Source organism: Coturnix japonica, chromosome 2 (assembly GCF_054131305.1).
Source record: "Coturnix japonica strain WE chromosome 2, WE-NBRP24, whole genome shotgun sequence".
NCBI classification, from domain to species: Eukaryota; Metazoa; Chordata; class Aves; order Galliformes; family Phasianidae; genus Coturnix; species Coturnix japonica.
This window is the reverse complement of record NC_140664.1, coordinates 51802233-51823027: the sequence shown is the minus strand read 5'-3', so window position 1 is coordinate 51823027 and position 20795 is coordinate 51802233. Positions and strand designations below refer to the sequence as shown.

At 37.9% G+C, this 20795-nt stretch overlaps 1 protein-coding gene across 11 annotated transcripts in view; it reads left to right on the top strand.

Annotated features, from left to right (window-relative positions):
- The first annotated feature begins 9304 nt into the window (after positions 1–9304).
- The window catches only part of NETO1 (neuropilin and tolloid like 1), a 66449-nt gene continuing 54958 nt past the window's right edge, over positions 9305–20795 (top strand). For all 11 annotated transcript variants that reach the window (XR_014942640.1, XR_014942638.1, XR_014942639.1 and 8 more), the window contains exons 1-3: positions 9305–9462; positions 12970–13023; positions 14568–14705. Coding sequence is in view for 8 of the 11 variants with exons in the window: in XM_085537568.1 (XP_085393694.1) it covers positions 9435–9462; positions 12970–13023; positions 14568–14705 (220 nt within the window). In the remaining 3 variants the exon portion in view is untranslated. The remainder of the gene's footprint in view (positions 9463–12969; positions 13024–14567; positions 14706–20795) is intronic.

Here is a 20795-nt window from a genome sequence, read left to right as displayed (position 1 = left end):
CCCAGCTGGGCATCTACTTGTAATTCAGTGTTCCCATATAACTCTTCCTCTTTTACTGTCATCTCAATCTAGTTACCAGTACATCATTTATTTACTTGTAGCTTTGTTGTATATGCTACATATATAACCCTTGTGATGGATATCACAAAGACACTGATTTGGCAGTGAAAAAGTAACATGCAACATTCAAATTCTTTTTCTCTAAGACATTATAATGAAGTGTCTTTTTTGAATGAGGTTTACAGTAATGAGCATTTTCATACAATCTAACAATATTTCTGTCCAAAATGTGTGACCTGCCACTACCTCCCTTATTCTCTCACAAGGATAAAATGTTTGACTAGACAGCAAGATTCATGCTCTTCTTTCCACTGCATGAGATTACTAGCATTCCATTTAAATAATGAAACAGAACCACTCTGCCTCTCTACTGTAAAGAAAAAAAAAAAAAGAATTTGTCTTTAAATGTAAATTGAGTCCTATTAACAATTCCCTGGAAATATCAGCTAAAGATGTTCCAATTGAACATTAATGAAATAAGAATTAGTTTAACTTTCCAATTCTTTTAAGGTTTTATGCTGTCAGGTTGGAGAAACCATGCTGTTCAGTCTTAATAAAGATTTCATTTCCATTGTCAGTGCTTCAAGGAAAATCCAAGTATCTTGATAACAAAATTAAACTTTGTTATAACATGCAGTAGAAAGCAAGTTATGTTTCTTCACACAATCCCTATGTAAATCATTTTTTTAAAATAAAAATATTCAGGTGGGATGCGCATTTTCTATTGGATATATTTCTCCTAAATACAGTTGGAGGAAGAACAGTTCAGGCAAAGCTGTAATGAGATGGCTCAGAATTAACTAAGATGAATCAGCTAATATCTATTAAACCACTGAAACAAGGATATTCACCGTGGTGCATAGTCTACCTGTACATTGTGCCAAGATCCCAATAGCATCAGTCATTAGGCTATAATTCATTACCACAGTGGCCATTTCTGAACATTTTCCATTCACACGTGGCAAAACAATAGGCAAACAAATGCTCTGCTAGAGCATTTGCAAATAATTAGTTAAAGAGGATTGATATAGGAGAAATTTTCAGTTCCCCTGTGAACTGATTGGGGGGGGGGGGGTGTCTATTTCAAAACACCAATAAAAGCAGTGTCCAGAACTTTATTACTTATACTAGTAGAAAGTTCCCGCAGTCCATCAGCAGCTAGTGTTGGCTGCCTGCAGGCATTGGAGTCCTCATGAGGATGAAGTAACTTGAATATTTTGAGAAGATCATCCTACAGTTTACATTTTACTCCTCCACTTGGGAGTCTCATGGTTTTACCTGGTGCTTTCATTTTGCATTAACATTTTCCACAGCTGGTATCTTATCAAGATTCTTCCTCCCAGACTCCCACCAATTATCTTTGCTCTTCTCCCACATAATGTTTTTTTTGTTTGTTTTTTTGTGGGTTTTTTTTTTGTTTTTTTTTGTTTTTTTTAATGTTAAGATTGAGCAAGATTCCAGAAAGAATGCATTTTAATTCATGTAAATATGGAAATGAAGTATTTAAATATGTTCTGCCTTATATGAGTGTTCCTATTTGAATTGGCATAGTTCAAATAAAATGAAGTCAAAAACCTCAAGGTTGACTTACTTGTAGTCTTCATTATACAAGATAAAGCAGTTCTACTAGGAATACCTAATTCCAAAATTCTGTATGTGCATATGACTGTGTTTATGCAGATACGTAACATTTGATTTTTAGCAAGATTTCTAAATCTTAAACAAAGTTTAGGATATGAAATGAAAGATGGTCTACATGTTTTGCAAGTTTGAAAATCTCTCAGAATATATTTTTTGTGTGTATGTAAATATGAATCACAGAAGAGCATATTTTTCCACTCAAAGGATTATTTTATAGATTTAAAAATGGACATGTATCTGTCTAAATCCTTTGTATGACCCTGAATTATTCTTTACTATAGGATCCTGAACCATTTATTACCTCATATCGTCCTTGAATCTAGAAGTCTTCCATAGTATTAATCAGCAGTTATAATAATAAAGTAATTAGAGAAGAGTTGATAAAATATTTGCAATTAATATATAGTAATATATTTGTAATTTATTATTTCATAATAAAAATCAAATAGTTCTTTAATACACTTACCCAACATAACTTTTGCTGAAAACACAAAGGAAAAAGTGTTGCATGTAATTTTTGCAGTTGGTCTTTTTAACATACAAAATCAGTTTTTGGATATGTGGTGGTTATTAGGTTAAAGAGTCAGTGTTAACGCTAACTAATGAGTCAATTAATGTGACATGGTCCCAAAAGATAACAAAGTGTTTTTAGTGCCATATGAGTAAGACTGATCTTTGTAAAAGAGATTTTCACAACCACATAATATGCCTGATGTTTGGCAACCAGATAGAAAAAATACTTGGGGAAAAGTGCAAGTAGCAGTTTTAAATTATGTTTTCATTGTGTTGTAAGTTAAAGATGTATATTTTTTTAAGGAAGAAAATATGTATTTCAAAATTAGTTTTAGCTTATGGCATTTTAGTTTCCAAATTCTTAGTCTGTGATAGATGACTCAGAATATAATCTTGGGAAAGTTTTGACGTAAGATTCCTGCACTCTTAAAATGCCTTATTTGGAAACTGATTACATATGATTTTTCATTTTCACTTTTTTTTTTCTAAAACTTTATTTTGATCACATTGATAGTCACAAAACTCCTGCAGAATGAACTGGAAAGGAGCGCTTTCCAACATTTCTATTTAACAACTTTCTTCCACATTATGTCAATAATAAGCATGGAATTTCAAGAGATCTTTCATATACCAGTTTATCTATACTTAATGATAAAACAATTTACCAACATGTGAATATGTGAATTACCAAAACAAATAAACAAAACATCAAAACCCAAAAGCAAACAAACAAAAAGAATAAGAAATAATAATAATAATAAAAAAAAATAACAACCTAAATAAACAAAGAAAAAGCCCTGACATCTCATATGCTGTACTAAAAATTCTGTTAGGAATGACTCTTACTGAGTCAAAGTCAAAAGACCTTGAAACTCTTGTATCAAAAATATCAGCCTCAACAATTGAATCCTGGCTAGCACTTTTGCAACTATTGTTACTTCAGAGATAACAGTTGGCAGTGGTTTTCTAGGTCAGTGGTCCCTATCTCTAAAATCTGGAGTATGTACTTTTTACTTATACAATTATACATATATACAACTGCACTAATATTTTATGTACATTATGAAATATATATATATATATATATAAAAGAAATAAAAAGGTGAAATAAACACTAAAAAAACACAATTTTAAAATTATTGTTTAATTTATTTTCATTTTCTAGTGATACAAAACATTTTCTTCCTCTTCTCCAATGGATTGTCTCATGCACCCACAGGTGTGCATTCTACTTAGAGACAACCATTCTAGTTAAAGACTGAGTGCAAAAGCAGCCTTGTCAATTCCTGTGTCACACAACAATTAATACAGTTTCTGAGGTCTCCAATGCTAATACTACTACTACCGTTACCACTACCACCACCACTACTACTTCTACTACTATTGCTGCTGAAGTAAGAATCTTGTAGAAAGGTGTCTGTTGCCTCACTAAAATAGTGAGCTATCATGTAATATAAGATGCATAGACCAATTGCTAATTATGAGCAACTCCGCAGATAAAAAGCACCAGATCTTTATTCTGTTCTTCTTTAGATTACACTGCTTTTATATATATTATATATATATAAATTATATATATATTTAAGTGTTAAGCTTAAAGCTTAACAAGCTAACCGTAAGAGGGTAAACAAGAAAAGTTTCCCAAAAAATCTAGTGAAAGAGGTGTTCTAAATGTGCTGTGTTCAGGATGTTTGATTGTAAGCATGGAGCCCCAGAATCCTTCTGCACTTACAGGAGAGAGGTCTGTGAATGCATAGAAAATGGGTAATAAGAGAACAGGTTTCAAGTGACCAGAAGATGCCATTATCCTGACATCAAACATGGACTAGTTTCCATTGTTTCAGTTTCTGTCCTAATTGAAAGAAATATTGGGCAACTCCAGGCTAATGAGTAATTCAGTGCAAAAAGATCTCACTCAAAAGGTGAAATGGGTGTTACTGAGATCTTCTCATCAGTATCTGTTTTGAGAGGTGTTACTTAAGTTTAGCATAATTTTATTCTTGTGTACTGCATTCCCTTCAGGTACTGGCAAAAAAAACCCCAAAAAAAAAACAAAACAAAAAAAACCAAAAAAAACCTGTTCCTAAAGCATCTTTCAGTTTAGTTTCATCCATAAATAGTACAACTCACACACTAATAGACTGCTCCAATTTGCAATCCAAAATGCAGTAAGTGGGTGCAATTGAGAGATTTAGTTCAAAAACACCCTCCTAATCTGAACCGAAGCACAGATGTAGATGTGCTGATTGGCTTGGTGATTCATTTTAGCATTTCCAAATGTCAGGTTGTGCATAGTTGTATTATTACGAGCCCATGATTTGGAAACTAGCAACAACAACAAGAAAAAAAAAAACCAAAACATTTGTGAAGAGATCATAACGAAAAGTACATCTGCAATTATATACATCAGCAAAGAATTCACACTATTTTAAGTGTAGAGAAGTGAAATATCATTCTTATTTCTTCTTTCTCACCCTCAGAAGGGTAGATTTCTATCCATAGAACTGTAAAATAGACTCTCCTCCATTTCAGAACTTAGCTGTTTCTTGCAGTTCAAGGCATTTTCTGTATAAGAGTGTGGGAGTAACTCATGTCTACTTGGAATCCTTTAAGTTTTTTTTCTTTTCTTTTCTTTTCCTTTTTTTTTTTTTTTTTTTTTTTTTTTTTTTTTTTTTGTCTATGGCGAGGGGAATTAATTCACTTAGTTCTTAAAGGACATAGTAATCAATGGCAAAGTAGGGCTGAGATCAGACAACGTGAAATGGCCCAGAAAATTAAAAATACTGGACTAATTGTTTCTTCATAAGAAAGATTTTGACTGAGAAATTTTCAGGGGCAATTCACCTCAAGTACTTCAATGTTGGGAAATTTTTGACTGAGACTGAATAATTTTCCGAAAGATTTCTTCTGGCTCAAGGAGGAAATCATTCACATATAGTGTCTAATTCTTCTACATGTTATAAATAAAAACAAGCTAATTCCATCGTGATCTTTAAAGAAATTCTTCTTCTCCTTTATGATAGAAAGGAGAAAATCCTTTTTATCCCTTTCCTCATGCTTCTTCTTCCCCCAGTGCTTAATTCTGCTATTTTATTGTACAAACACAGAGATTAACTACAGAAGGAGAAAGCAAGACAGAAATCATAATTTTATCTTTTCCTGTGATTGAAACACTATTAAACATAGTTCCAGAGGAAAGGATTTTTATCTGCCTATTAAGTGTCCAATCCTTGACATAGCTCTAAATGAGAGACTGCACACTACTGTTTCTGACCGACCTGTCAGAAATATTTTCATACTTGTTTGTCTTTTCTTTCATTTTGCAGATCTCAGCTAAAAAAAATAAATTCATATTGCCTAAATTTGTTTCCATATGGTTGATCTTCTTTCTGCCGTCTTATCCATTCTCACACTGATCAGCACCTAAGGAATTTAGACTACAGGAAGGAAGTGCTTCGTATCTTGCTGAACAAAATCTTCTGAGTCCAAACAAACACTCATAAAAATCAATAGAAAAACTCAACTGTGAAAGTGAAAGGAGGAAGCTGGCAGAATGTGCTATATAGAGAGATTGGCGCGTAATGGACGGTTAAAACTGAAAAGAACAACATTGCACTGTATGTACTGCATCAAGAAACACAACTGCATTTGGGTGTCCTTCTTATTTTTAGGAATAAGATTTCAACTGACAGCCAATAAAGATCTAAAAAAAGATGTTGCTGCCATTTCTTGTAATAATATAAGATGATGTTAGTAATCTAAGGAAAATACGAAACTTAAATTAAACCTTGAAAAAAAAAAAAAAAAAAAAAACCCCACCACCCAATATCTTAAAAGCAATTAAAGATCAATTGGAGTTTTACAAAAAAAAAAAAAATAAATAAAATAAAAAAAAAAAAAAAAAAATCCAGAGAATTCCAAACAATAAGATGTCATTTGAGAAAATTGCTTATGGTCAGTATTCTTTCCTATTTAAAAATAATAATAATAAGTCTTTAAACACCTCATCCTTTATTAAATGTGAATACCTTACTTATTATTTTTAGTTTACTGCTCAATAGAAATGTAGGGCATGATTACTGTCTCATTAAAGGTGGAAAAAAGAGCCCACACTAATTATATGAATATTTACCCACACAAAACCAGTGCAGTGAAAAATGTTGACGAGCTGCCACTTTTTCAGGAGGAGTATTCACCAAAGCTGATACAAACAGATTCTGTGATAAAATGAAACATAAACCCTCCAGAATGTGCTGGTTGTATGAAGTTCAAAATTTTGTGCTCTATAACAAAGGGCTCTATATAACTGGAAAGTGGTTTCGGTCAGTATCTAATTTGCAAACCCTGTGTACTGGATGAACTGTAATGGTCCCTTCCTACTTGAACAATTCTATGATTCTATGAATGCGTTTGAAGAAGCTTTTTCATACCCAGTTATGTAGATCCTGATATGTCCCCATGATGTATCTTTAATAGAACAGATAATGGTCACCATGGCCATTCCTCAGCTTTTCTGTGGATATCTTACTCTGTTGTGACAATTGCTGATTACATTTTGCTATAATTTAAGCTTACCTGCAATGTACCAATGAAGAGTGCCAATCTGAGATATCTGAAGATGTAAACCCCCAACTCAGAAAAGGAAAAACGTTGAGGCTTGCTGTTATACAGTGTGACACAGCACATTTCCTCAGAAGAGCAAAATCAGCGGTTTTGTGCCTACTTGTTCTATAACCTTCTTTTAAATAACTATAACTTGAAACTTAGCCATATGGATGGCTGCATCACCCTGCCAAAAAAACATCTGAGTGCCTATAAATGCTCCTCTGACTGTTCTCAGCACTGTTCTTTTTCAGTTACCCTACTGTTGCTTGACTAGGGCATGCTGCACATCTGTAGTACAGAAGTTTATCCTATGGATAAATCAGATGACTTTCAATTACAGAACAAATGAAGTTCGGTAACTTGAGGTGGGAGAGAATAGGGAAGGTCAGAGAAAGCGCTGAGATGGCTGGAAAGCAGAGCAGGACAGTTTATTAAGATTAACAGCTGCAGACTTGATGTTGCTAATGGCAAGATGGATTGCACAAAACACAGGTGAATCTTTTCAGAGTCTTATTTTTGCTACACTTCTTATTGTAGAGAGCTTGCTGCAGAATCCTGTGGCTGTGCCCTTCTCATCCCACATAGTTTGTGAATGCTCAAGGCCGGGCTGACAGTGTGATGGCTAATGGCCATGTTAGCAATTGGTTCTGCCAGCCAGGATCCCCTCTACTTCACCACCAGGTGCACACTGCTGCACTGACTGCCTGCATTCTTAAGCGCCAGTCGAAAATATTTCCTTGATTTCAGAGTACAGAACAGACAATCCACAGAGTGAGAATAAAAGTGATGTTTTTTTGTTATAGCATGGCGATTTAATGGGAAAAGCACAACAACAAAACGACCTGAGTGTTTCCCATGCTTCCTCTCCTGGATTCTTGGATTCCCTCCTGAATCCTGTGCCGTCCCAAAGGCGGCAAATAAACCCTCGGCTCGTTAAAAATCTACCCTAACACAGTGGTTCCGCAGCTCGCGCTCTCCCCTCCCCCAGGCATAGGCATTCCAGCTCCGCGGGCGCGCATCGCCCCTCCGCGCCTGACCGCGGGCACGCACCGTGCCGTCTGCTTGAGCTCTGCGCGTAGATGCGGATCCCGGGCCGGATTTTATCTTCTCTCCCTTCTCAGCCCCTTCCCCGGCAGCTCCCCGCCCCCAGACGCACTTTTCCTGTAGAGCACAGTGCATCAGGTGCGGGTGTGGTGCAGCGGTTACCCGCTTCCCCCGCACCCCGGTGGCACAGATCCCCCTTCCTCTCACCCCCTCGTGCTGTGCACCCCCTCCGTTCGCCGCCCACTCCTGCGGGTGTCTGTTCTGCGTCTCAGCGCTCTCATTATGTTTGCCCCACTCTTCTCCCTCCGCAGCCAGAGGGATGGGGGCCCGAGGGTGGGGGGAATATAGCCGAGGAAGCGGATAAGCCTGGGAGAGGGAGGGGGGAAGCAAACGGGAGAGATTTTGCTGTCGTCTAAAGGCTGATTGGAAGAGGCAATCATTGTATCTGCGGTTGGAGGATTAGCGGAGAAACTTTTATAGCTCCCTTTAGTGAGTGCGTGCGTGCAAACGGAGAAGTCTCTTCTCCAAGGGGAGCATCCTTTCGGTTGGCATCAGGTGCAGCTCAGGGAGGGACTTCGATCATTTCCCTCATCTGCAAGCTGAGGGGCGAGGGGAAACGACCCCTCTCCTCTCACTCTTCCTTCCTCAGTTCTGAAATCGTTCCTTCCCCACCACTGCCGCCTCCCCGTCCCTCCCCTCTCCTTCCCTTCCCCTGCTCTGGATGAATGGAAGAGTCTCCGGGGTTTCCTCCTGCACCTCGCTCCGGACCGGAGCAGTGAGGGGACATCGCTAACCCTCATCCGTCTCTGTCTCGCTCCATCCGTTCCCGAGAGGACCTCAGACGGTGCCATGTGTTTTCAGCCTCTCGCCGCTGCGACCACTTGATACCACGCAACGCGCAGGGAGACAGAGGCTTTTGCAAAATGGATTTGTTCGATTTTAAAGGATTTTTTCTCTAATAAGGATCGCATTGCACACAAATATGACTAAATCCCCTATTTGGTAAATCTTTCTTCCCCCCACCCCTCCTCTTTGGGTTCTCTCCCGCCCACCCCCACCCCTTCAGAGGAGCAAGCACGGGGAGCTGATGACGGACCCATTAATCCCTTCTTCAATGCATCAAAAGAAGCCGAAGGGCTGGAAGTCGCTGGGCGCGGAGTCCTGCAGGAGATGTTTCCCTCCGCTCTGGGTTCTGTATGAAGCTGGGGACTAAGGCTTGGCTCACCCCGCCGCCGCCCGCCGGCACCCGGAGGCGCGGGTCGCCGCCGTACCCGCTGCCGCGATGCTCCGCTGCCGGCAGTGCTGCCGGGAGCTCGCCGTGATGGGATCGAGCCGGCCGTGATCGGTGGAAGGCGGCGAGGGAGAGAGCGAGCGGGAGGAAGGGCTGCTCCGCTCCGCTGTGTGTGGGCTCCGCGTTTTGGTGTTGTTTTGTTGTTTGTTATTTTTTTTTTTTTCTTTTTTTTTTTTTTTTTTTCTTTTTCTTTTCCTACTTCCATCCTCTCCCTGCCACTGGAAGTCCTCCCGTATCTAAATGGAATTAGAGACCGAAGCCCCTTGTGTAAGGCACAGACATGACCCATGGGCGCAGCTTCCTTCACAGTGAGTATCTCCTATAGCCCAGCCTTACCTTCCGCTGCCCCCACAACTCCTCCAACAGGACCCCACGGCAAACTCCCCCCACCCCAAAACACCCCTTTCGCCCCTTTCCCAGCACCACACTGCGGTGCGGTGGGGGGAGGTTTGTGTCTCAACGCCGCGCTCCCGCTCGCGCTGTCTGTTGGTTTTCACCTGGGCGCGACGAGTCTAAATGGCTTTCGGCGTGCCGTGGGGAGAGGGGAAGCGGCCCCCCTGCTGCCCCACTCGGGACTCGAACCATCAGTACGAGGCTCCAGGAGCGCTGCCAGCGCCCACCGCCCGCGGGCTCCGCTCTGGCGGTCCCCCCCACCCCCCCAGAGGGGTCCTCCCCGAGCAGCGGGGGGCACTGAAATGCACCGAGACCTAGGGCTACGTTGTGGGAGTCTCTCCTCCCGGCACAGTTTCGGAGGACCCTCACTGCTGGAGGGGCACAGTTCCTTTACCACCTCCCTGTGTGCCCACACCTGTAAAACAGCAGTGCTATGGCCGGGTATGGCTTTTCCAAAAACTCTTCGCTAGGCTAAACCACGTTCATGGCAAATCATAGCCTCCAAAAAGCTTCCTGGCAGAGAGATAAACCTCTTAATGTGAGGCTTGCAATGGGAAAATGCACAAATCCATAAAGATTCAAAGATGCGCAATCAGTGGAAGTAGAAAGTATGATTATAATTACAGTAATGATTATAAGAGGAAAGAGAGGAAGAAGGCAGAGAGAATGCAACAAGAAATTTGGTGGAAACTCTTTGAAATATTTCCCAAACCTGGATATGGATATGGCAACAATGCCAATATTGTTGGTTATCCCGAGGGATAGCTTTGAATGTGTAAAGACAGTGTGGTTGGACTCTTTGGGAAGGGGGGGGGGGTCTTTTCTCTCTCTCTCTCTCTCTCTCTCTTTTTTTTTTTTTCCCCCCTGAAAAAAATGTTCTTTTCGGATGGTTTGAAAAAGGGAAAATTCAAGAAATCGTAGTATAGACTGGACTATGATGAGTGCTTGAGGGAAAGGTATCACATTATCTTTCCCTGTAAATGCCACAATTTTAATTACTTTCTGGCACCATATATATTTTGGCAATGCTGGTGTTAATGCCAATAAGAGAGAAAAAGTCTCTCTTATTATTATTATTATTATGTTTTTGTTTTTGTTTTTTAACATGGGAGATATATTTCCCTGCAAATGATGGATCTGATATGTGCAGAAAAATGTTTGCATCTCTCCATTTCTCTCTCTCTCTCTCTCTCTCTTTTTTTTTTTTTTTTGTTACATCTTCCATTTTATTAACAAATTTATTTTGACTCCTCGTGATGATAAGTGAGTGAAGCTCCTGGCTTTGGAATAACACAGCTCTGCAACTTGGAAGCTCTCTTTCTAGCGGTTAGCTGGAATTGAAAAGACCTGTGTTCTTCTATCATATCTGTAATTATATTTCAGTGACTTGGACTAATTGTCTCTAATTTTCTGGACTTCAATTTTCAACATTTAGAAAAGGAGAGCCAATAGATAAAGGTGATTGAAGGGACCCTGTAAGAAAAAGACATGAATTGTGATTAATAGCCTCAGAAGAAACATTTCTCACATAGGGTTTGTTTAGCTACTGTTCTGCCTATTCTAGCTGTGTATTATATTCTATAAATAATAGTCACCACATTCTAACACCAAACCAACTTCAATAAGGAGAAATTCGGTTTCGACTGGTGAGAATTATGGGCATAGATGGGATGTGTTCACTGCATGAAACACAACTAAGTAAATGAGCAACTTAGTGAATGCGCAAAACCTTCATTGCCTCCAGATTCTGACATAGCCTATGGTCAGAATCCCAGCAAGAATGCATTTCCAGAATCCATCCCTGAGGAGGATAAGGGCATGAATGGTTGGGTAGCATCCAGATCTGAGCAGAAGATGCAATGTTCTCACTGAATACCCATGACACAGAAGAGTTTTTAACTACCAGCCCTGCCAACATCCGTCTCTGTTAGCCGGGGGATTCAAAAAGACACAGGGACTGTGAGCCTGACCAAGAAACAGAGAATGTGCTGCCAAAACTTCCTTTTCCCAGCACCTCAACCTTTCCCTGCTTAATAGGGTAGCCATCATCCACACCTAGAGCCCTCTGTCACACAGGAAGTGCCAAAGGCATAGAAATAGATGTCAAAGCTATTTTCAGAACCACTGGGGGTAATAAGAGGAAAGCAAACCACTCAATTATATGTATTAAAGACCACCAATTCCTCCATATAATCAATGACAAAAGTAGAAGCTAGTGGATCCAAAATACTCAGGATAAACGGACAAGTTCATCTTCACTTTAACTTTATCTTTGCCTGGGCACTAAATCTGGGCTTTATGCCAAACTTACTGGGGTCAAAATCCCTAGTGCTCCAGGAACTCATGCTCTTGCTATCTTACTTTCTCCTGTAAATATCTGGAGAAGACCAGGGACGTGGGAAAAAATCATAGAACTATGGAATGGCTTAAGTTGGAAGGGTCCTCAAAGCCCACCCAGCCCCACTCCCTGCCATGGCAGGGCCGCCCCCAACCAGCTCAGCTGCCTAGGGCCCCATCCAGCCTGGCCTTGGGGATGGGGTACCACAGCTTCTCTGGGCAGCTGTGTCAGCACCTCAGCACTGCCATAATCACTGCATGATTTCTTCATCAGAGAGCTGGCTAGTTAATTTGGTTTTCTGAAGCAAAAATATCTGAAGAACTACTGATCTTAACATTTCTCTCTTAGTTTTTTTCTAGTTGAAACATTATATTCTGTAACATCCAAAACTCAAGAGTTGGCTCCAAGTTGAATTCCATATTTGTTCCCAAGAGCCTCATGTGTCCTACCATGGTTGGAGATTTTTATTTATAAAACAGACTGCAGCTTAACTGCTGCATAAAGCAACATACTCTGATCAAGTCAAACAAACTAGATTAATGAGGCTATTAAACACACACGATAATTTATTTCACTGAGGATTTGCATATGAAAACCTCAACCCTCACTTCCTTCATAGTCCCAGTACTTATTTTTTAATTTTATTATTCCTGGATAAGAAACCAAAGTGTTTCAGTGGTACTGGAACTTAATAGGTCTTTGTCTACTTCGGTTGAATACAGCTTTATTAGTTTTTGTTTTTTTAATACTGGACCAAACTATGATTATATAACTAAATATGGGTAAAATGTTTTGCTTTTATATTAAAAAAGGGAAAATAAGAGGCAAACATTAATGCTTGGAAATTGCATTTAAGCCAAATATTTCTCCACTTTATTTGAATACATTTGCAAAGATAAACACTTTCGTAGACAGGTTACAAGCAAATGAGTTCATATAAAAAGTGAAACTTAAGGATAAAAACCACAAAATATTGAATTTTTTACAGTAATTCTATTTAAATTGTGTTCTTTTCAGATGGTTACATTTGATTGAATTGCAGGCACTATTACACTATTGTATCTAATGCAAATCTCTCTTTCAGTCGTAGCAAGTCTAATCATCCTACATTTGTCTGGGGCAACCAAAAAAGGAACAGGTATGTAAACTTCAGACTTGCTTTTCAGATATCATATTAAAGTCTTAAGTTTGGACCTGAGTTGTTAATATGGATCTAGAAATTGTTTGTAGTCCACTTACTTCCAGTGCCTGTAGTAGGTTCATTTGTTTTCAGTCTGTAAACTGCCAAAAATCCAGTAGTGATTTTTTAACAAGTTTGCGACCTTATCCATGGCTAATGCTAACTTAAGGCTCAGCCTGGCCTTATCTAATGGCTGCAAAGTGCCCTCTCTTTCAGACTGGATGTTCATATTTGGTCCCAAGCAATTTTGTCTCAAAATCTTTTTGATTGCTGACATACAATTCAAAATGTGAAATTAGGTGTCCTGGCTTCTTGTGCAGTATGGGGATAGAAAAATAGTCTTTGAAATCCCTCATACTAAGTGAGGTGATGGCCAAGCAGGGTGGGATGCTCAGCACAGTGTGTGCCTGAATGCATGTCTGAATGCTCACTCCCTGCAAACCTGAATTAATTTCAGGATATCAAGATCCATTTCATCCTTAGCTTGGATACAGACCATGAAGAAAGAGAAATGCATGCAGAATCTAAGGCAGATCCAAGGTGGTTAAAATTATCCTTGGAAGGTGCCCGTCTCCTATTGATCTTAAGAACCTCAAACAACTCAGCTCTGAACATGAGAGGCTTGGCGAGGCAGACTTTGGATACAGGCACCTGGCTGGGAGCAAAGCACAGGAGGCCATTTGTGATTCCTGTGAACTCTAAGAACTGGTGTTTTTCCTAGAACCTGCCATCCCTTCAAGTCTAAATATTTTTCCTCCATTAAATCCATCTCACTTTGGCCTACTAGTTAAAGCACAATGCCCAGGAAGAGATTCTTCATCTCCTTCAGCCTGAAAAGATTAAAATCTTTGCAAGCTATCCTCCAACATGCAGAAAGGGAACACAGGAGTTTCAGGACTTGCAAACGAGGACTGACCTTGCTCTCTGATGACTCACCCTGGAGGAGGAGAGTTCTGGGCTGTGGTTTGTAACCCCGGAGCTATTTATTCATTTTACAACAAACAGAAAAATAAAAATAAAGCAAATCTTTGAATAAGAAACTAGGAATTCCCCCATCCATCTCTGTCAGGTGAATCTGGATTCACAGCACTGTGAATTAAAAACAGTTCTGTCAGAATTCTGGAGTGCTTTTCATTGGTTTGTTTGCTTGTTTGTTTGCTTGATTTTGTGTCTTGTTGAGAAAGAACACACTTGAATTTTTTGTATGCAAGTGAGAAACTCATATCTTCTATTCTTGAGCAGGTAATTTAAAAGGTGATGTAAGTATGACTTCACTCAAATATTCAAGCCTCTTCTCTGCTTTGAAAACATATTTTGAGTGAGAACACCCTCAAAGAACAGTCTAATTTCCCTCCAGGTCAATGATTATACCTAGACTAAACTGCAAAAGCTGAGACCACCATCAGAAGGGACTGTTTTGTTCTGTGGGGGAGTTCAAAGTGTCACAAAGACACCACAATTTGTAAGCTAACCATATGATTTTTAATGTGATAATTTCACAGAAAAGCAGACTACTGCCGAAGGACAGAAACCAGTGCAGTGTGGAACTTGGACAAAATATGCTGAAGGAGGCATCTTCACTTCTCCCAATTATCCCAACAAGTATCCTCCTGACAGAGAGTGTGTCTACATTATAGAAGGTGATCAGCCAGTGAATCTTTGTAGTCTATCAACTGTCAAAAAAGTATTTTACTTTGCCGTATGTGAAGAGTAGATAAAGCTTGTAAGTTCATGATAAATCTTTTCAAGAAGAAAGATTTAGAAAAGTTCTATCTATCTCAGCATTTTTTTTTTATTTTTTTTTAAACAAAAAATTAAAATACTTTGTACAGTATACTAGGAAATACTGGAAAATGCTAGCTTTCCTAATGGACTAATAACATAATTTAGGTGTCAAGTCACTTAGGAATAAACAGTATTATTTATTTTGGAGAATGGATAGAACCTAAAATGCTGAAACATGACAGAAATCAGAATATTTAACATGAATAAAAGGCATAAACACAGGAAAGTAAAATGCTTTTGACTTCTCATATAACATTTTTAAACTTATAACTGAATCAGGGATGACAAGTATAGCTAGGTGAAGTACAGTAAAGAAGGTTATGCAGAAAACATCCATACAGTGAGCATAAAAATATTTTCTACCCCAGTGTTCATGAGAAATGAAAAATAAGCAGATTAACAAAATGAAACAACAAGAAGAAAAAATAACAACACAGAAAATACTATATGTAAGATACAGTTCTCAATGAGTAGATAGATGAAGGTCAGGAGTTGATGTGAAAAAGTCTTATTACATACTTGTAATTTCTTTTCACGAATCTTAGCAAAATGGATGCGAAGGGATTCTTGTAAAAAGGTATCTGCAGAAGGTAACAAAAGATTAGATGCTGTTGAAAGTTGGTAACAGAAAAGATGAATCAGAAACAGGAATGATAAGGCCCTGAAACTAAAATGATTCATGCATGAGTTGTGATTACATGCAAAATACAACACTGATGATTGCTCTATTCATGCTGAGTTGGGCAGAATTATTAACTTCACGTTCTGGAAACAGGAATTATAGAAATATTAAAGATGCTGATTGTTCCAAGAGAGATTTTGAAAGCTGTATAGATCATTCTAACTGAATTAGCTGCTTTAGAACCCTCCAAAAAACGCTTAGAGAAAACAGTTTGTCTTTCCAAACCTAGTGCTGAGTTACTAATAGAAACATAATTCATAAAAATCTTTCAGGGAAATGATGGATGGTAAATGTTGTATGTACTAGTTTGAAAATAAATAAATAAATAAATAAATAAATAAATAAATAAATAAATAAGATTTCTGAATTGCATTTTAGTGATAGGTAAATTGACTGAAATCAGAAGTAAAGAGATGGTTATAAATCAGGGAGTGAACAAGACCTTTAAGATAAATTTATGCTTCTCCAGTCTTCCAGTCTTCTTCCAATATGAGTCTGGAATTTAAGCAGATGTATGGTGTGTCATTTCTTTCATAGTTCAGAAATACTTTTAAAACAGCAATGAAAATGAATAATAATAATGCATATATAGGTTCCATATGCTCTACTTAGTATTATATTGTGATATTTTTGTATCATTTATGTTGATAAATCCAGGTCTTTTTGCACACTGCATTGAAATGATCTCAGCAATCCCCTAGGGAGGGAAGGGAACATCCCTGTTTTATTTTTTAGGAACTGAGGCACAGAGACAAAGAGAAGGGTGTTAGAAAACAAACAAAACCCAACAACAATAACAATAACAACAAAATATCAATTCTGTAAACCCTAATCCAGTCTCTTAAGTCACGAGGAATTCCTTCTGTTAGTAAGAAGGTGCCTGGAATATACTTATTGTAAGGACCTGTCTTTATTATTTTAAGTACTTATGAAAAGATAATTAATAAAATGAAAAGTGATAAAATCTGCTTTTGAAATAAACTGTTTTAGAATAGCTCAAATTGGAAATATCGAAGTATAGGAAGGAAATATTTAATCATCTGTGTTATAGACAATGAAATTCCATGTTGACAATTTTGTAGTAATATGCAGTGCAGGAAATAATCTGAATCCAATAGACATCTTTATATGCTATGGGATAAATCAATTTTAGGCTCTTTACTTCTTGTCCAACTGTGTTGGACAGTCTGGATTCCAAGTGGGTAGTTTAAAACCTATGATGTCTGCTGTATCGTATGCAATTTGATAGGAACCATGCATACTACACAGAATAGAATGCTTTTAAAAAGTCACCAAAGTAAGTAGAGATGTCTGTGGAATCATACTTTCAGAAGTACCAGTTTTGGAAAAGGGCAAAAGGAGACACACTGGTACAAAAAATAATCTTTTGTAGTAAAAATAATCTTTTGTAGTTAAAGTAACGTATCTGTTGCAATTTATTCTTTTTACAATAGATACAGCGCAAAATGACTAAGAAGGCTAGCCAATCAAAAAAATTTCACATATCTTCTATATATTATAATATTTTCTAATCCAAAACATAAATATCCATAAACATCTCTCTTTACATTTTATTCTTATGTTTATTATTGAGATACCAGCATGGTTGGAATAGCTTCTGTCTTCTGTTATATACCAAGTAGCAAACCACAGAGACTGTTGATGTAATCCAGACTAGCATTCCCACACTGAAGTCTCCTCTTTGTAGCTCAATGTGCCAGTACCATGGAGTACTGACTACTGTGTAACCCAACTTTAAATATGTGTATGGCTCAGCAGGTTCCTTCCTGCATGCTTGCTTCCTTTCCTTCACTTTTTTGCTATCAAACACTATCAAGGGTAAATTCTGATGGCTTTCCACAAATGCGATTCTGACTGACTTTAAAGGATTAAAGTGAGCATGGCAGCAGATAGTCTGTTATAATAAATTTGATTCTCATCTCACATTGCAAGTGATATTATATATATATTGGGTCATCTTAAATGTATGCAAGCCTTTTATCATTTCAAAATTACCTTAGTGAAGTAAAAGAGCTGGCAAAAATAGCCACGATCATAGACTTTTAAAGGTGAGGATTTTTGATTATAGAGTCTGTACTAGCAGTCAAAGTTGTAAACAGATCAAACAGCTAGAACTTTCTGTTTCCTTTCTTTTCTTTTTATCCATTTTTCCCCCCCCTTCTATTTTGGTTGTAATGACAACTTTTAGAACAACCAGAATTTTTTGAAGTCCAGTTTGAATGCCTTCTTAAAAGAAGTGCTTTAGGTCATCCAGAAGTTACAGACTCAGTACAAAAAATATTATGCTACAGAACAGTTTCTGGGGAGTCCCATCTACCTTTCAAAATGAATCAAGTTTTTTTTCTTCTTTTTGTTGTTGTTTGTTCTGTCATACTGGGCATATAGAGAACATAGGAAATAGCTGAATGTGCTCATTAAGTTCTCTGTTGGGACTAATTTTACCCGTTTCACATATTCATGACTCTTACCTGGCAAAATTTGCAGCTGCTTGGAACCAACCACAGCAGCAGCATTAGACTTAGCAGAAAAATTGGACGCACATAGTCTAGAGGGAAACCAAATAGGAGTTTTTGTAGGAACAGTCTTTTGTTGGTTTCAAAAATATGTGGGCAGTAGGACCATCATGGTTTACACAGTATATTTTAAGAGCTGTTTTGGAAATAAATAATCTTAATACTTATATGCTTTTTTATCAGATCTTATTTACTAAATAAGTGTTTATGCATAAATACAGTTATGGACCAGAATTGCTTCTGAAGAAAATTATTGCTTCAGTTATGAAGTAAATCTTACACTTTATTTCCTTGTGGAAATTTATAGTTGAATTTTTTGAAAATCTTCCATGTTTTTTTGTTTGTTTGTTTGTTTTTTTGTTTGTTTTCCTAATGAAACAGTTTACTCCTAGATATTTACCTGTATAAAAATTATCTCTGCTCAAAATCCTTTTGTATTTCAGGTTGATTTTTTGTGTTCAAAAATATTCATCAAAACTAAGAAAAAATCATCTTTCAAAGGAGGTTATAAGTGTATTTCCTATCAATAATAGCTGTACAACCAGAAATCATTCAAAACTGTTAGTACTGTAGTATCCCAGATAGATAAAGTTTGATGTCTCATTTCTATGCAGTCTGGTAAATTGAAACATTTTTTCTTAACTTCTGCTGTCACTTACACAGTCTCAGAGACTGATCAGAATCTAAATCTTAATTTTGTGTTTTGTTGCAAATGTTCTTCTTCCGTAGCTGGAACGCAAATGATTTTTTTGTTCATTGAATGTAAAGTCTTAATATAGCTCTTGTAAAAGATAATTAGATGAAAAAGATGGCAGACATGAGCATTAAATAACTTTTCTACCATATTAAATGTCTTTGAAGAAACATAATTGGAAGCTAAATATGGAAGATTTTTATGATTTGAAATGCAGTCTTTTTCTGAGATAGCTTCAATATATTTCATTTGGACACAGCAAAAACTTCCTGACACTGTAGTCACAAAATAAGCTTTGAAGATGTAAGATGTGAATGTGATTTACCTGTGAATGAGGACCATTTTATGAGGGCATCCACTGATTAGGCAGTGGTTTCCAATCTAGTATGGAATTTATTTTATTTTTTTCTTTTTTATACTTTTTTTTTTTTTTTTTGTGTGTGTGTGTGTACTTATGTATACTTTATTATTAGTCAATATTCTAGTCACTGTATTTATGTGAAGTTTACAGAGATTATACTTGCACATGCTGTTGCAGAAAGAAAGCTGTGACAAAATACATATATTCACATATTCACAGAGTACCTGCTTGCTTTAGTTTACTTATAGCAAGGAAACTTTTTACTGAAGTCAGAGTAAAATTATGAGAAAATACTTTTTTTTTTTTTTTTCCTAAATTGTAGATAAAGTTGGGAGTTTGAATTATGTTTTCATCTCTTGTTCTCATTTTCTGGAAGATCTCAATCACTTTCTTTGGTAGATTATTGCAACAAAATGTTTAACTTTTTGGTCTAGGTTGGATGTTAGGGGGAAGTTTTTTACAAGGAGAGTGGTGAGGTCCTGCAACAGGTTGCCCAGGGAGGTTGTGGATGTCCCGTCCCTGGAGGTGTTCAAGGCCAGGCTGGATGGGGCCCTGGGGAACCTGATCTAGTAAAAGCGAAAGTTTGGTAGTCCTTCCAGGCAGGGGGGCTGGAGCTTCATGATCCTTGAGGTCCCTTCCAACCCGGGTAATTCTGTGATTCTGTGAAGCAGAGAAGTACATATAAAAGTCTGTAGAGGAAAGCTAGCATGAATGCTTATCTAGTATCCCTCCCAATCTCTGCTCAGTTTTCTGTAATCACCCCAGTCACTTTAATTATGGAAACAGAAAGCGTTGCATTTCTGAGAAGAGTTAGGAGAAAAGAACCATCCTCCTTTGAGCTAGTGCACGGACCAGTTTGTGACGCAGACTAAAATGAACTGGGAAGATTTCACTGGGTTTAAGACTGGTTGGTGTAATTGTGCATAAACAGATAAGCTCCTTTCACCTTCCCAGTGACCAGTACAGATCCAAACCATTTGTTGTGAGAGACCCTTGACTGATGAGGAAGACCATATTATACCTAAGAAGGCTTTTTGAATTTCTGACTGGCATGGGCCAAAATCATTCTAGGAGGTGGTTTTAGTGATTAAGAAGTGAGAACTATGAGTTGCCAGCTTCTAGACTCACTTCCTGGCTTTCTTTTATTTAGCAGTGAAGAAGCAGTGCTGATGAATGGTCAGTGCTCCATTCCTAAAACAGAGCAGCCTCTAAGCATGGGAGACATGGTGGAAAGATGAGAACTCTTCCTTGGGCACTCTATGAGTTAAATGTGATTTTCTCTGATCCTTCAGCAAGTACTGAAACTGACTAGAAAGAAAGCTTGTCTTGGCTTTGTTGGAAAATTAACAAAAGCAGAGGAGCGTAAGCTACAGCAACATTTTAATAATAAAATTAGTTTGCCATGTGAAATTCAGAGTACTGTATGGAGACTGTGGAAATGGTGTGGTTTTTTTCTCAGGCCAAACTTCCACTGAGCCCATTTACAATGTGCAAGTCTGTAGGCCTCAGTCCCATTTACCTCCAAGGTCTCATGTTGCAGTGAGGATATAACTGACTTAAAGCTATATTTTCAGTGTCAAAAATAATATGAATGGGCTCAGAGGGGAACTTACGCCCATTTTTACCATATGGGAAATGAGTCTTGGATTCAGTGAAGTCTGCTGAGTATTTAAG